The following is a 15,630-nucleotide window of genomic DNA, read 5'->3' on the forward strand; positions in this document are numbered from 1 at the left end:
TACAGCACAGATTGATAAGGACATTGATACATATAGTGCAGTACTTAGATATGAGTCCAACAGGAAATTACCAACATAAAATTAAGAGCCATAACAGAACCTAAGTTAGCCCATATTATTTTCACTGCAAGCAGCCCCAATCAGCAGCACATATATTCTCCTCACCAGGTCTAAGAGGAGAAAGGAAACTGTAATCTCCTCCCAGAAATGTCTCCCATTAAGTTGCCTAGGTAAGAGGCTAACATGTTCAGTCACCCCTCTGTGAGTCAGCATCCCCTCCACCTATGTTAGTCATCACAAGCCAAATCCTACCCTATGGCTAAGGACCAAGAAGAAGGCACAGCTTCCATAAGCCTGAGATGGAAAGCCTCAGCGTGTCCAGTCTCTTCCTACCATCCCTTCACCTCACTTGCACGAAGCAGAGTCCAGTTCTTTCTTTGCGCAGCCAGGGGACAGCTGGGCTAAGGAACCAGTCAGGACTTGGGAGGCACCCCCACGGAGTTAGTGCACAGCTACTTGGTTGGCATTTGCTTGGTTGGCTGGTTGGTTTTGTGCCTCTGCCTGAAGTGCCAGGCAGTGGCCAGGAGGACTGGGAGAATGAGTATGCTTGATTATGGGGATGAGGGGTCATGCTGTGTGTAGCATGTGGGCCTTGGTGCCCCCTGCCACTCCCTGAGTGTCATTCCACTTACTTAGACTTGTGCAAAGTGGGTGTAAAACGGTCCCCAATCAGAAAGGTGGTGCTTTGCACTCACTTTGCACTGGTGTAAATGGCCTCAAGGCCCAGGAAGGGACGAGTCAGGCCCTGTGTGTCTGCACTGCAGCTCAGCAGTGCCCCAGGAGAGAGCAGCCAGGCTGGGGCTGTTCTCCGATGCAGAGGCCACAGGACTTATGTTAGTGAACACAAGGGGCTTCCTCTCTTCAGGATGCTGAAGACACTCCCCCCTGTATCTCCTGGCTCTCTGGCTCACCTGAGACAAATAGCTTGTCACCCTGGGGTCTTGGTAAGAGCTGGCCCAGGCTGTGCAGTTAGGGCATGGACTGTTCACTCCGGCACGCTAAGCTGCCATGCTGACTCGCCAAGGGGATAAAGCCCCCCACTCAGAGCCCCAGCCCTTTCTGAGTGAAATATACAGGGCTGCTTTCCTCAGCCAAATACCCTAGCTCCACGGAGTTCTCTGACTCAGAGCAGTGGCTCTGCGACACAGCACCCCACACTGTCCCTTGGTATGTTGGGGTTTGGAACAGCCCCGGGGAGCCTGGCACTGGCCAGTGGGAATGGCGAGAGAGCTGTGGACTAGGAAATGCAGGTTGCAGTGCTCAGACAGATGCAGGGTCAGGACTGCTACTACCCTGTCAGCCTACAGATAGCACCTGTGGGAGGGATGGAGCCCAGCCCAGCCGTGTTCTCTGTTAGTATTTCTGCATGGGGCTGGTATTGATCCAGACACCCAAATGAAAAGGCACTTTCAATCCTGCCAGAATCGCTCCCAATATAGGAAGTATCTAAAGGAGAGAAACGAGAGACCCAACAGATCCCAGCAGTGACAGGCCAAGAAGGCTTATCTGTACGCAATCCTGGCCCATTCATGGAGGGATCTGATCCAGCTCTACTAGTCAATAGCAGGCTTGCCATTGACTTGAATGTGGCCCTGAAAGCTGGTCCCATGCAGCCCAAATTCCTTGTTCAATAACACTCAGTCCCTAATTGTCACGGATTATTTCCACTAGCCTGCCAGTTATGTGTGCAGCCCAGTGAGGGCGTTCAGTGTCCGGTTAGTGCTCAGGGTGAGCTGGAGCCAGTGGTAGGGGCTCTGCTCACCAGGAACTTAGACTCTTTGGCAATACTGACTTTAGAATGACACAGGAAGTGGTGTGAGAAGCAGGAAGCTCTTTGACTCTTGGTTCTGCTAAGAACCCAGCATGTAGAACCTGAGCTATTCCAGCCCATGCTGAGCCAACTCGGCAGAGCACTGTCGAGCAGAGTGAAGCCTGCAGATTTCCCATGCTGTCATGTGCAGAGGTTTCCTTTCTTGGCCCCTGCTATTGTCATTGTTCTGGTCTTGGTATATTCTGCTCATGGTGAACCACAATGTGCACCTTTAAGGCCCAGTGTTGCATGGGTCACATCACTATAGTTCAGGGTCCAGTGTCATGCCCTGATTTCTCATGCTTGTAACTTTTCAATACAATAGCCTGAAATGTTCCGGGCTCGGTGCCTGCCTGAAAATTGTTGTTTTTTTTAAAAGGAGTTTAAGAAAAATCTTGTCAGCCATTTTTAAATGATGGAAGAGTGGAAAAAATACATTTCCTACTTTATAAAAACTCCAAAGCCATGTCTTTGAATGCAGCTGTGTCAGAAAGAGCTGAGGTTTGGAGGCTGGAAGGTTGCTGGGGGAAGAGTGCTCGAAGAGGGTTAGGGCCTTTGCCCAGCTGGAAAACAACCTACAATAGGCACACTTGCAAAAGGCATCCTGGTCATGGCCTGTGCATTGGGATGTGCACACTAACCCATCTGGGGAGCATGGACTCCAGGGAACCTCCCTAGCATGAGGGAGGGTGGTTTGGAAACCTGGGTCAGAGGCTGTGTTCAGACTTGCTCAGTTCCTGGCTTCTCCCTTGCCCACCAAGCAACACGAGAGTGTACAATGATCTCAGGCCTTAAAGGTGACAGACAATGGACAAAAACATGGCTTTGTGCTCTGTGCCCTTCTGTGATGCACCAAGATGGCCTGCAAGGTTTTTCTTCCCAACCATTTTCTGCTTGTGGAATGTCTGAGATTTCAAGGGTTTTTCTATCACAGATGAGCCAATGAGGGCCTCACTCTCTTCTCACTGACCCCAGCATACATGAGGAGTAAGTGGAGTTAGCTGAGCGTAAAGCTGATATGAGGTCAGAATCAGACACCTGGTATGGGACCTTTCTGAGCTCATAATAAACTGGGCAGTTGTGTCTGAATCTTGAACAAAGAAAGCCTTTCTCCTAAGTGCTTGTTAGGGACTTCAATTAAATAGGGCTTAACAACCAAAAGTTTTAAACGGTCTGACTAAAAATGTCTTAAAGTCATTCTCTTGTCAGGCCCTGCAATGACATCATCAGGGTAAAAATATGAAAAAGCACAATGTGTCCTTAAAATCAGCTTAATCTAGTCTGGGCCCACCAGCTCCAAAACATTTGAATCGTAATCCTATGATTATTGCATGACATCACTACGGGGCAGAGCTGGGTTGTTTGGGTGCCTTACCTGTGCTTTGCCACATCTCAGCATCTTTGAATTTCTATTAAGAATTACCCCGATGATGTATTTCCTGGGTTTATAACACTTTGTTTTAGAATAATTACAACATACTGGTAATGGGGTTTTGCTCTAAATTAGTAATATGTGCTCTCAGCCTTAGCTTCAACTGATCACAGCTTGTGTCTGGAAATTAATACCTTATTATTTGAGAAATCATCCATGGCCACATAATTCAAGAGTGTGGTCTCTAGCCAGCCTCAGCTCCTGCCAGCAGAAATGCAGGCTGAGGGCCTGCCTGACACAGCAAGTCTTCCTGCAGCAGGCTCAGAGGGGTGGAAGGTGCCTGCAATCCCTACTTTAAGAAGGCTTGGAGCTAGCTGGTGCAGCTCGGATAGTGGAATGGCACTGCCCTGGGAGAGGTGTGACCAAGGTGCCCAGGAATGCACTGATTTAACCTCTCTCCTAGACAACTTCCCCCTGATGGGCAGAAGAGCCCCCACCATGAGTTTAAGATGTCCTCCCCAGCAGAACAACCAGGAGACGGTTTGCCTGCCCTGGGGGTGAATCCCACCTAGGCAGAGCAACCAGTGGGTGAATCTACCCTTTGTTGGCTGTTCAGACACAAGTGGGCAGAATCAAGGGCACATCCTTAAACAAACCTTCTGGGGTTCTTGAATGCTGAGCACTGAATTGTGCAGCACGACATGATGTCAGTGCTTGCCTTTAGATTTATGTAGCAAAATGCCTAAGTCAAAGGAGCAGCACGGTGTGTTTGCCAGGTCCATGATTCCCCCGGGGGCCTGCAGCCCAGGCTTGGACACAGAGCAGAGAGGAACACTGCTATTCTGAAACTTTGAGTCTTTTGCTTTTGCAATACCAGAAAAATGACGGGGTTTAAAATTGTCTTACTGTAACCTTGGAATTTTAAATGTTTATACAGTGGAAAGTATAGTTGACATATTCATCTAATCACCTCCAACAGGGTGAAAGAAAAGTGCTGAAGCCAGTCTAGATCCCTAATGTCCCAGCAACAGGAGGCTGCCTGTGCTCCACATAACTGAGGGGTGATCTAATAGCCTTTTTTACCAGGTCCTTGTCATCACTCTGTCCAATGCACTCAGGAGGACAATACGCAGTACACTAAAAACAGCCCCAAGCAAACACCATCCTGCCTGAGATTACAGCAGAGGCATGGGATCATGAAACAACATGGATAGCCGCAGATTGCAGTGAGAGCAAGAGAGATAAGCCGAGCATTCCCCTCTCCCCACTCCATACAGACCCTTGGTATCAAGAAGTGAAGTAAGGGGCAGCACATTCCAGTCATGCTCTGGAGTGCCATGTTGTCCCTGAGTGAGGTCCCCTCAGCTCACTTGTTTGGTGTGTATCTCCTCTTGGAGGGGATTTAAATGCCTCCTAACTGCCAGCCCAGCTGTATTATTAGGAAAAACTATTTCAGTAGGAGGGTGGTGCAGCTCTGGAATGGGTTACTTAGGGAGGTGGTGGAATCTCCATCCTTAGAGGCTTTTAAGGCCCGGCTTGACAACGCCCTGACTGGGATGATTTAGTTGGGGATTGGTCTTGCTTTGAGCAGGGGGTTGGGCTAGATGACCTCCTGAGGTCTCTTCCAACCCTACTCTTCTATGATTCTATGAGGCTAAGGATGGTAAAGTGTTGGAATTTGATAGGGTTCTTTCAAAGCTCCAGACAGCAGGAAGACTGAAGGTGGATAATTTGCCATCTGTCATGCTATGTCACCCAGTTCTCAGGACAGCCTCACCAAGACAGCAATTGTCACCACCTGAGCACCCTGCTGTTGAGTCAGCTCTCAGCATCACAGAAACCCCACAGTATTTGTAGCGCCTGTGGCTATTTTTTGGCATATTTTGGTGCAACGCTGCTCCATGCCCTTGCCTCCGCACCTCCTAAACCTCCCATGGTATCTTAAGAATAAAAGGTGTCATCAGCTTCCACAGGTTCCCACCAGAAAAGCTCCCTTTCCTGGCCTTCCCAGAACCAGCAGCTGGCTTCAACAGGCCTAGAACAACCATTCTGTGCTGCATGCCACCTACTTTCGGTTTCTGGGTGTTACTGGCTCCTGCAGCTTCCCAGCACATCAGTTCTTAAGGCTTATGGTGACAATGAAATCCTTGAACCAATGACCTGCACTGACAGAGAGGGTGCAGACAGGGTGCCAGCCGGGCGCAATGGAGTCTGTTAGATCCTGGCAGAAGCTAGGCAGGCAGCACTTGCACTTCTGGAGGGAGCACAGCCTGTCTGCAACCTAGAAATCACAACCTGACAGCCTTGGGAGGGGAACACAGCCCATTGCTGGAGGGGGACAGCATCAGCTGCAGCAGGCAGATCCAGGGTAGTGCCCTGCAGGCAAGAGGATGGCATGGAGGAAGGAGCCCACTGAGACAAGATTACCTCATTATCCCTCTCCTTGGCTGCCCTCGGGCTGAGGTTGCGGGGTTTGTTCCAATAGCTGGAGCCCTTGTGCTGAGGGTATTTGCACCCTGGAGTCCCTCGCAGCTTTACCAAACCACTTGTGTGTTACTCCTGATATATGAATGTTAGTGGGACTGGAGCCCTTCAAGCCCAGTGCTAGGAGTACTGTGGCTCATGGCTAGGCGAGCAGCTTCCAGACTACTAGAGTGTGTAGCTCAGCACTTAGCCAAGCTCTGCATTGGGGGAACCTGTAACTATGGTAACTAGCAATGCTCCTGTGGTATTTCTTCCCACCAAGTGCCTTCGGCAGATGAGCACAGACTCCAGGAGCTCTCCTAGTGCATAGCTGGCGACAGCAGGGCCAGTGACTTAGCAAGCTATTCCACACACATGCTGTGGTCTTTCATCTGCTTTCTCCCTCCAGAGAACACACCCTGTGCAAAGAGAATGGGCGATAATGCCTATCTGGTCAGACAGAAGGCAGAGGTCAGAACACGACGAAGTGTGTTGGAGAGAATCTGCACACTGTTGGGCTTAGAGCACGGACAGGTGGACCACTCTTCCCCAGCCCTTCCTCCTGCCCCAGCTGTCCCCGAGCTATCTGAGTGCAGAGCTGCATGATAAGATTGGGCAGCATATGACCACAGCAGCAGTAATCCTTCTGTTACCCATCCTCCTGCCTAAGCCTTCCTGGGGGTCTTGCAAAATAGCCTTGCTTTTTCAGCACTTTCCTTATCAGCACAACCCTGGGGTCAAGAGCTCTTGTCCATCTGAGTGTGGGACACTGTCCTGGGAATCCTCTGGACCAGGCTTTGCTGGTATTCCGGAAGCGCAGTTAGTCATTTGGAGCATTTCTTCCAACTCTTTGTACTTTGTTCAGAGAAGTCGGGGGAGTTTGGGGGCCTGGAGATTTGAGACCTTTGTTTGATTCACGCCTTGGCTTCTCTGCGGAGGCTCCAGACAGGCTCAGTGCATCCATTGGTTTTGTGATTTAGACATTTGTCCAGTGGGAGGAGGACTCCCCCCCAATCATTTCACACAGGCTGCTGGACACTAGTCCCTCTGGTGGGAACAGTTTCACATACGTCTGGATTCAAAGCAACCACCTAGGTGGGAAACACTCACCCCGAGCTACTACCTGAGTCTACCAGTCCTGGTGTTCTTTGGAGATAAACACCACACTCCTATTCTGCAGTTAAGCACCTCAATCCGTATTCAGGCTCATAACCCCACAGCCTGATGTGCAGAGGTGCTGAATACTTGCAGCTCCCCTGGACTACACTTGGTGCAGTAGGGGGCCTATTACATTATTTCCCAGGCTCCAATTGCCTAGCCAAGTTCCTAGGATCCCCCACTTTCCCTAAAGACCCTGAGTCAACATCATCCCATTCACTAGAAGGGAGCAGGATCACTGTGCTGCATTTGCCCACTAGAGTGTTGCTCATGAGTGTGCTGCCTCCACAACACGCCCAGTGAGGCCAATGAGAGAGCAGGAGCCTGGGTCTCCGTATTTTTGCATATCCATGTTGGGAGGACAAATATTAGGGCTTAATGATTGAAATGCCCCAAGTTTCCAGGGCCTCATCCCTACAGCCTGCTCTGGAGCAGATGAATACAAATGGCAAACAGACAGACACATCTGAAATAAAATCAGTTCAAAGGATGATAACCAGAATAAGCCAAAATCCGTCTGCAGTGTAGAGATTTCAATGGGGCAGGTTTTTCAAAATCTCTCCCTACTGCCCTCTGTGACGCTCTTCCCTGTCCCTCTACATAAGCCTGCAGGGCACTGTTCTCTGGAGCTCCTGCAGTCTGAGCAGCTTGCCTGACCTCTCCCCTCATGGACTCTCCATCTCAGCTCAGATCTCAGCTGCACTTCTGTGAGTCCCTTACTAGAAGGCCCAGATCTGTAAGTGGATGTGTACAGAGTATTAAGCATAAAACGGGCACAGAGACACCAAAACCTGATATGATTTTCCGGGAGTTGTTTCTTGGGCACTCCAATGGGATGCCTATGTTTGAACACTTGTATGAAAGATGCTGCACAAAATACAGCTCCACATCACAGCCAGGAATATGTGAAATGCCCATACTGGAATCAGGTCACTGTTCCTAGGGGCTATTGCTCATTCCATCAAAATCACCCTCCCCTCCTCAGCTGTGCTCAATGTGCTCCCACACCAGGTACTGGGGGCTTGGTTTATGTATTGTAGAGGGTTTGGTATAGCCGCTGAGATGGTTCATTGCACACGTTGCTACGGCTGTCTCTGTTTATGTACTACTGACCCATTGCCTTTGTTTCACTTGTTAAGGTGCCCAGGGGAGCTTCTCTAAATCAGCTGATGCTTTTGCCTTTGAAGAAGACAGTAGCAATGATGGCCTGTCTCCAGAGCAAGTCAGGAGGGAGGATTCGCAGGGCTCCACAGAATCACCAGCAGGCACCAAAAACTCAGAGGCAATTTCCTCTGCCACATCAGGGACAACTCAGGTAAAAAAAAAACAAAAAAACAAGCGTTCTGTGGGCAGGCCAGGGCTTGGCCCTGGGAGCCAGTTTGGGGAAGCCTGTCCCCTCTGCCCAGCGAGGGCATTCAGACATCCACCCAACACTCTGAATGCAGGAATACTCTGCACCCCATGGGGGGGGTGCTCATCCCCTTGGGCAAGCAACGCCCAGGGCTCAGGAACTTACTGTTGGTTACTGTGGCGCTGCACTGCAGAGCCCTCCCGAAAGCTGCTTGCAGTGCTGACTCTTCTCTCCCCCCCCTTGCACGCCCCCCCTAGAGCAACCTTCAAGTGAGGGCTTTAAACAACCTCCTTCCACCCGTCCACATGGTCATGGGGAAGCATGTACTTGCTAGGGAGGGGGCTGATTCTGCCTCCGTCTCAGCCCACACTCAGGAGACCATCCCTACGCCAAGAGTCCCACAGACCGCAATGGGCTCAGAGAGGTTCTGCTCAGTGTGAGCAAAGGAAGCAGAATCTGGCCTTAGGAAGTTAGCATAGTACCCTCCTATATAGAGTGGAGACAGGGGGAGCAAAGCCTAGGCTGACCATCCCTGGGAGTTCTCAGACTGCCACAGGCTGCTTAAAAGAAAGCAGAGATGTGGCCTGCCTGGCTCAGCCTTCCTGTACAGCCAGCTGCCCTGGAGTCTCCGTGGAGCCTAACTGCTTCATTGCTTCCTTTGATCTATTTCTTTGCTTTATATCTGGGCTGGAAGGGACAGATGCCACATGCTGTGAAAAGGCTCACTCACTCCCAGCCCAGCCTGCCCTGGCAAGAGGCATTCAGATCAGAGAGTGAGAACAGGTGACTGATGGGCAGTGTGGTCATGTGGGCACGGAGGAAAGAACAGAGGCCAAATGCTTGTGTAGCTTGCAATGTCTGTGGGGCTGCAAAGGCCCAGTGCATTTCCAAAGTTTCCACTGGTGCCAGATACTTTCTGGAAGATGCTGCAGCAGAATCCCACACACCGATTTTGCAACTCACATGAACAGCCTCTGCTGTGACAGTGCCTGATGTCCAGTTCCAGTCCCTGCCATCACTCAACAGGGGCAAGGCTCTACCCAAACATTTCTGGCCCTTTCAGGGGTCTGATTGAATCTGGCTGTAGAAGAGGGGGCAATGCTTATCTTTCTTCCTGTCCCTACTGCTCTAGGATGCAAATGCCTTTGCTGTGGCTTCTCCTCTGCCCTTTCTATTGGTCACTAGGCAGTCCGTGTTAGTAGTTATTATTTGTATCACCGTAGCACCTAGATTCCCTTGTAGTTTTGGCAGCTTTAAGCATGTCAGCAGCTTTTCCCCTTGGAGACCACAGACAGGAGAGGAATAGAGGCTGAAAGGCTGTGAGGCTGAAAGGGTGAGGCTTTCCAGACCCAAGGGGCAACGGGGGGCATGGGGAGTGGGTACAAACAGACAGTAGAACTGGCTAGCAGCAGGGCTGTAATGCTCTTCTCCAGACAAATCAGCTGGAGAGCTGGGCTTTGCTAACTAGCATCAGTGTGCGGCCAGTGCTTTAACTAGCAGGTTGTCAGTCAGCAGCTCCCCCAGAGTGACATCCCCGGGTCTTGATGCGTCTCTGTAACTGCAGTCTGAGGTAGTGGCTGTGCACATGGCTCTGGGGGGAAGCCTTTCCTTCCCCAGCATCTCCCCAGCATTTGACAGTAATTAATACCTTTGAAGGTGATCAACTCCATGAAAATGGGGGACTGCAGGCCACTCCGGGAGCCACACAGAGGCTGCTGCCTGGGAGGAAGGGTCAGCAGCTGCTGTGGGGATGAAGCTGCAGGCCATGCTATGTGCATGCATCCCCTGTCAACCTCCATGGGGAACGGCCAGCCTCCAGGTGACAATTTCATGAGCCTTGCCCAGGGTCCCCAGGGAACTTGCTCTGACAGTGACTTAATGAGACAAATGGGGACCCAGACTCAGGATCCTGAAAAAATAAACGTGCTTTCTCTTTAAATCCACTTGTGAAGTATGGGCTAGTGCAAAATCCCCGGGCAGGACCCACTCTGAGTGCACAGGCTGCAGGCAGGGGAAAGCAGGGGCATATCAGTCTCTGGTCGTCCCAGGGAGCACTGGGGTGTTCTGCAAAAGATCCTGAGATATTGTTAACCTGCCAGTGACGGATTCTTGGCTAGGCAACTCTTCTCCATTCCAATGTCTTTGTTACACAGCGTACTTGGCATCGGGTACCTCAATTTTCCAAGCACTTATGGCAGGTAGCCAAATGATTGTCCATTTGGTTTATCTAATTGTATTGGCCTGATGAAACGCTATTGGTGTGAGACACATATAAACCAAGGCAGGGCATCAGGAAGGTTTGTTCTGACTTGCACTGAGAAATCACTGTATTCCAAACAAGCTTCTAGGAAAAGATGGATACAATTGCACATGCAAGCTGCCTGTGTGGGATATCCCATGAGGGCGATGACTGCAGGGTTCCAGTTAGGAGCAAGATTTCATCCTGTCTCTTAGTTTGTTTCCTCTGTTTGACAGAGGAATCTTTGTAAACTGGGTTTTGGTGGCTTGGGTGATGTAAATAGTCCTGAGGAACAGAATCCGTCAGTTCTCGTGGCGCTGGAGTGTTTAATTGCTGGCAGCATGATACCTACAGCTGCCCAAGTACAGACTAGCCCTGGTGCAGAGGCTGCGTGTGGGTAGTGAATGAGGTTTGACACCGAGCAGGGGAGGTCTCAGGTCTCGTCCACGCTCCCCCTTACTCCCAAGGCTGGAGTATGGGCAGAGAATGGGAGTGCCCAAGGAGACACCACTCTCAGTGGTGAGATCCAGGCTTAGCACTCACTTCTGGTACGAGGAGCACTGGAGGTAACTGGTGGCTGTGCAGCAGCACTCTCATTAGTGCAGGACCAAGGGCCTCTGCCGGCCTCTCGGGTTCAGCACTTCAGGTCTGGCTGCACCGCAAGCTGGAGGTGTGATACCCATGCTAGCTTGGAGGCAGCTACAGAGCTAACCATAGCAGTGTAGCTGCAGCAGCACGGGTAGAGGAAGGGGCTAGTCATCCCGAGTATGATCCGTCTGAGATGCTAGGTACATACTCAGGGTGGCTAGCCCCTCCCGCCACTTCCACTGCCGCGACTACACTTTGGTTTCTGGCGAGTTAGTGTGAATATATCTACCTGAGCTGGAAACGATATCCCTGGCTCGAAGGATAGCCCCACCTTAGATGTGATAGCTCCAGAAGCTGCAAAGCCATCGCTGCAGCCCGCACATGCTCTGCCCTGAGGCAGGCAGCTAGTGCATGTTCAGAAGGATCCCCAACAACAGTGTGCCAATCAGCCACAGACCGCTGGGAGGCTCACGCCCACTTAGAGTGCTGGCTCCATGACTAGAGAGGGAACGTTTTTCCACACATGACAAGGTTTCTTAATGCTGCTTCCTATATTCCTGGACATTAGGTGCCACATGCTAATGGCGACTGATTCTTGATTCCAGGATCATTCCCACAGCTCTGAAAACAATGTGACTGACCTGACATCAGTGCAAAAGAGCCAGTGTGAAAGCCCAAAGCAGGTGAATGGCCAGCAGAGCCCACCCCTCCTGGTGCCTGCGGTGGTGAAGGTAACGTATCTACCCCGTCGCCTTGTGAAGAATGACAACACAGCTAGCTGAGTTATGCTGATTAAAGTTTAGCTACATTTTCTTAATGCACTTTACCAGCCAGTTTCAACCCACAGTAATGAAACCCTGCCCCAAGGCTGCATAGGCACCTATGTGTCTCTTCAGAAAGTGCTGCTGTCCATAGGAAGAGGGGATTTTGATACTAATGCACATTTCACACAATTGTAGAATATTACAGTCATGATAGATAGATAGATATAGATAGATAGCCTCTCCTGCAAGGTGTGGCTTACGCCTCCTCCCTTCTCTCTCTCTCTGGTGCTTGTTATCACTAATATTAGAGTGGCTTCTCCCCTCTACTCATGTGGGCTGGGCTGGGTCATGGGTTCTTTTCTGGCACCTGGTGTCTTCACCCAAGGTGACTCCTCACTGGGCCATGCAAAGGAATGACACTCCCAAAATAACAGAATAACAAACTCCCAGTTCCTCCCCTGCTCTGGCTCCTTCCCCTGGCACCATCTCAGGCCAATAGTATGCCAAGGCTGAGTCCCAAGGTGGAGCACTGCAGCATTGTGGCACTGACTGGCTTAAATAAAAGTCCTCTGATTTTATTTTTCACCCCTGGAAGGGTCAGGACCCTTTCCCAATTCTACCAGGCTCACTGCTCCCTGGCCTGGGATCCTCCTTGAGTCTCAGCTCGCTCTTGGTCGCCAGGCCAGACCTCTTTGCAGGATGCTGTCACGGCAGGGCTGGAGCTGCCAGATCCATGCAGCTAGATCTCATAGATTCATAGATTCATAGATACTAAGGTCAGAAGGGACCATTCTGATCATCTAGTCCGACCTCCTGCACAGCGCAGGCCACAGAATCTCACCCACCCACTCCTATGAAAAACCTCACCCATGTCTGAGCTATTGAAGTCCTTAAATCATGGTTCAAAGACTTCAAGGAGCAGAGAAGCCTCCCTCAAGTCAACCATGCCCCATACTACAGAGGAAGGCGAAAAACCTCCAGGGCCTCTCCAATCTGCCCTGGAGGAAATTCCTTCCCGACCCCAAATATGGCGATCAGCTAAACCCTGAGCATATGGGCAAGATTCACCAGCCAGATACCCAGGAAAGAATTTTCTATAGTAACTCAGATCCCATCCATCTAATATCCCATCTCAGGGGATTTGGCCTATTTACCCTGAATATTTAAAGATCAATTACTTACCAAAATCCCATTATCCCATCATACCATCTCCTCCATAAACTTATCGAGTAGAATCTTAAAACCAGATAGATCTTTTGCCCCCACTGCTTCCCTTGGAAGGCTATTCCAAAACTTCACTCCTCTGACGGTTAAAAACCTTCGTCTGATTTCAAGTCTAAACTTCCTGGTGGCCAGTTTATACCCATTTGTTCTTGTGTCCACATTGGTGCTGAGCTGAAATAATTCTTCTCCCTCTCCTGTATTTATCCCTCTGATATATTTATAGAGAGCAATCATATCTCCCCTCAACCTTCTTTTAGTTAGGCTAAACAAGCCAAGCTCCTTAAATCTAGCAGACTTAATCTTAATCTCACAGCAGAGCCGAATGCTCTGTGGGAGGAACGGCAGCTCAGCAGGGACACCCAGCTTCCAAACCAAAACCAAACTTCTGCTGTTTCTCTGAGTCAGGCTGTCCCCTGCTAGGGGCTATGCAGCGCCCACTTGTCATTGGTCCATGGACTGCTTGGTCCAGATCACCCCATGCGAAAGTCTCCCTCTTGGCCCAGCAGGGTTCCTTCTGTCCCCACCCTAGCTCAATGCATGCTGGGAAATGGGGTCAGAAATCTCTGGTAGCCATTATAGTTGTAGTTCTTTTGGTAGGGCCCCCTTGGGTATGTCTGCACTACAGATGAAGCCCAGGTTTGTGGGATCCGGGCTTATGGGCTTGGTGTTTCCAAGCCAATGCTAGAGCGTCCACGCTGCATTTTAAATCTGGGTTTACAATTGCTGGACCCTGTCTCTCAGCAGGACTCAGGCACTGACCCATCTCCAACAGGGTCCTAGAAGCCAGGTGCTTGCTGACCAAGTCAGACTGATTTGTATGGCGGTGGAAGGGGCTTGTGCAGTGCAGACATACCCACAGAGACTCAGTCTGGCACTTCAGGAGCTGGCAAACCCCAGAAAATGCTCTGTCCCCACCCAGCCTCCAGATACGCAACTCTTGGCTCCGTAAATGAGAGTGCATTGTCTGTTTGTGGCTTCTGAGCCAGTGCAGAGGGAGGGAGGGAGGGAGCAGCTAGGACCCAGGCCATGGGACAGACTGGCTCAGCCCCCCCATCCTGAAGAGCTTGACAAGGAAACAAATGCAAGGTAGGATATGGGCCAGCAGCTCCTAGTGTGATGATGTGAAGATTCTTGATGAGCAGAAGAGACGGGAGGCTGATTGAAGAGGAGGGTGTAGGGGGAGATTTGAAAGGGAGGTTCTGGGCAAGTGAGCTTTAAAGATCAATGCCAATACCCAGAAGTAAGCAAGGAATCCATGTGGGCTCTGAACGGCAGGCAAAATGTCCTTATTTTGCCCAGCAATACCGAGAAAGCAGGCAGCCACATTCTGCAGCAGGACAAGGTTCTGAGTGGTCTTTGAGGGGACCCCCATGCTGAAGGGACTGCAGTCTATAGAGATACCAGCCACCATCACCACACCAACCATAAACAGGCCCTTCTGGTCACCTCCACCAGCTGGGAGTGTAGGAGAAATCCCTGCTCCAGAAGTGCTCTACGTGGTGAACCTCACATAAGGATAAAAGATGTACAGTGCTCCTCCATCCAGACCATCAGTCCTGAGATTCTCTCCAGATGCTACCTACTAGAACCACCTCTGTCTTGTCCAGATTGAGCCTATGCTTATCTTGTTCTCAGGCAGGGATCACCTGGAAAAGTTTGCATAAACACTCCCCTTGTTCCCACTGCCCAGGACATGTCTCACAGCACACATTGCTGCCTTGAAAGACCACTCACCCCTTGATGCTGGGATCTCAATATCATGGTCATTGTTTTATTAGAGTTATCTGCATGCCAAGCCTCAGGGTCACACAGAGGAGTTCAATACAGTGCATTAGAGGGCTGGGCTCCTCGCACTCAAAGCAGCACAGTCCGTAGTGAGTGTGACTTCTCAGTTCCCCAGCAGTACATTGAATTAGGCTAATCAATGTAATTGAGTAGATGAGTAAGAGGACTGGCCTCAGATGAGGATTTTAGTTGCTTTAGAGAGAGCAGCTTTTGGTGCCTCACTGAGCAGGATTTATGCAATGTTGTTGTAGCTATGTCAGTCCCAAGATATTAGATTAGACATGAAAAAAGAGCTCTGTGTAGCTCAAAAGCTTGTCTCTTTCACCAACAGAAGTTGGTCCAATAAAAGATATTGCCTCACCCACCCTGTATCTCTGAGCAGGATTTAGGCCTTTTGAACAACCAGCTGTGAGAAGAGAGGATGTTATTAAGTCATAATACTCCTCTGACACCCTCAATTCTATTCTGCTGTCATGCATGGGCAGATCTCCCAATGCAACATGATTAGTGGACACCCACTGGGAGGTCCAGAAATGGAAAGGAAGCAGAATATCAGAGTCACAATCTGCCATGCTGACCTGAGAGCCGAACTTTAACCAGAGAAATGCAACTTAGTAAAAGTTAACCAGGTCCTTGGTGCACGTGTTATCTCTATAGTACAATGAAATGCACTAATTCAGTCTGTAAATCAGTCTGTAATCCCCAATGCCCAAGTGACTGCAAAGCCTGGTATAAAACTTGTTTGCTCATTCAGGAAAGACAAGGGGGACTATCTCTGCTTAGTTTGCTGCAGGTCCCCTCATTTTCCATTGACTT

At 50.2% G+C, this 15,630-nt stretch overlaps 1 protein-coding gene across 12 annotated transcripts in view; it reads left to right on the plus strand.

Moving 5' to 3' along the window:
- The window catches only part of MYOCD (myocardin), a 480,210-nt gene that overhangs the window by 444,534 nt on the left and 20,046 nt on the right, over positions 1 to 15,630 (plus strand). For all 12 annotated transcript variants that reach the window (XM_043496455.1, XM_043496456.1, XM_043496458.1 and 9 more), the window contains 2 exons: positions 8,003 to 8,178; positions 11,647 to 11,772. In XM_043496455.1, coding sequence (XP_043352390.1) covers positions 8,003 to 8,178; positions 11,647 to 11,772 — 302 coding nt within the window. The remainder of the gene's footprint in view (positions 1 to 8,002; positions 8,179 to 11,646; positions 11,773 to 15,630) is intronic.

This window comes from Dermochelys coriacea, chromosome 14, assembly GCF_009764565.3.
Source record: "Dermochelys coriacea isolate rDerCor1 chromosome 14, rDerCor1.pri.v4, whole genome shotgun sequence".
Taxonomy (NCBI): Eukaryota; Metazoa; Chordata; order Testudines; family Dermochelyidae; genus Dermochelys; species Dermochelys coriacea.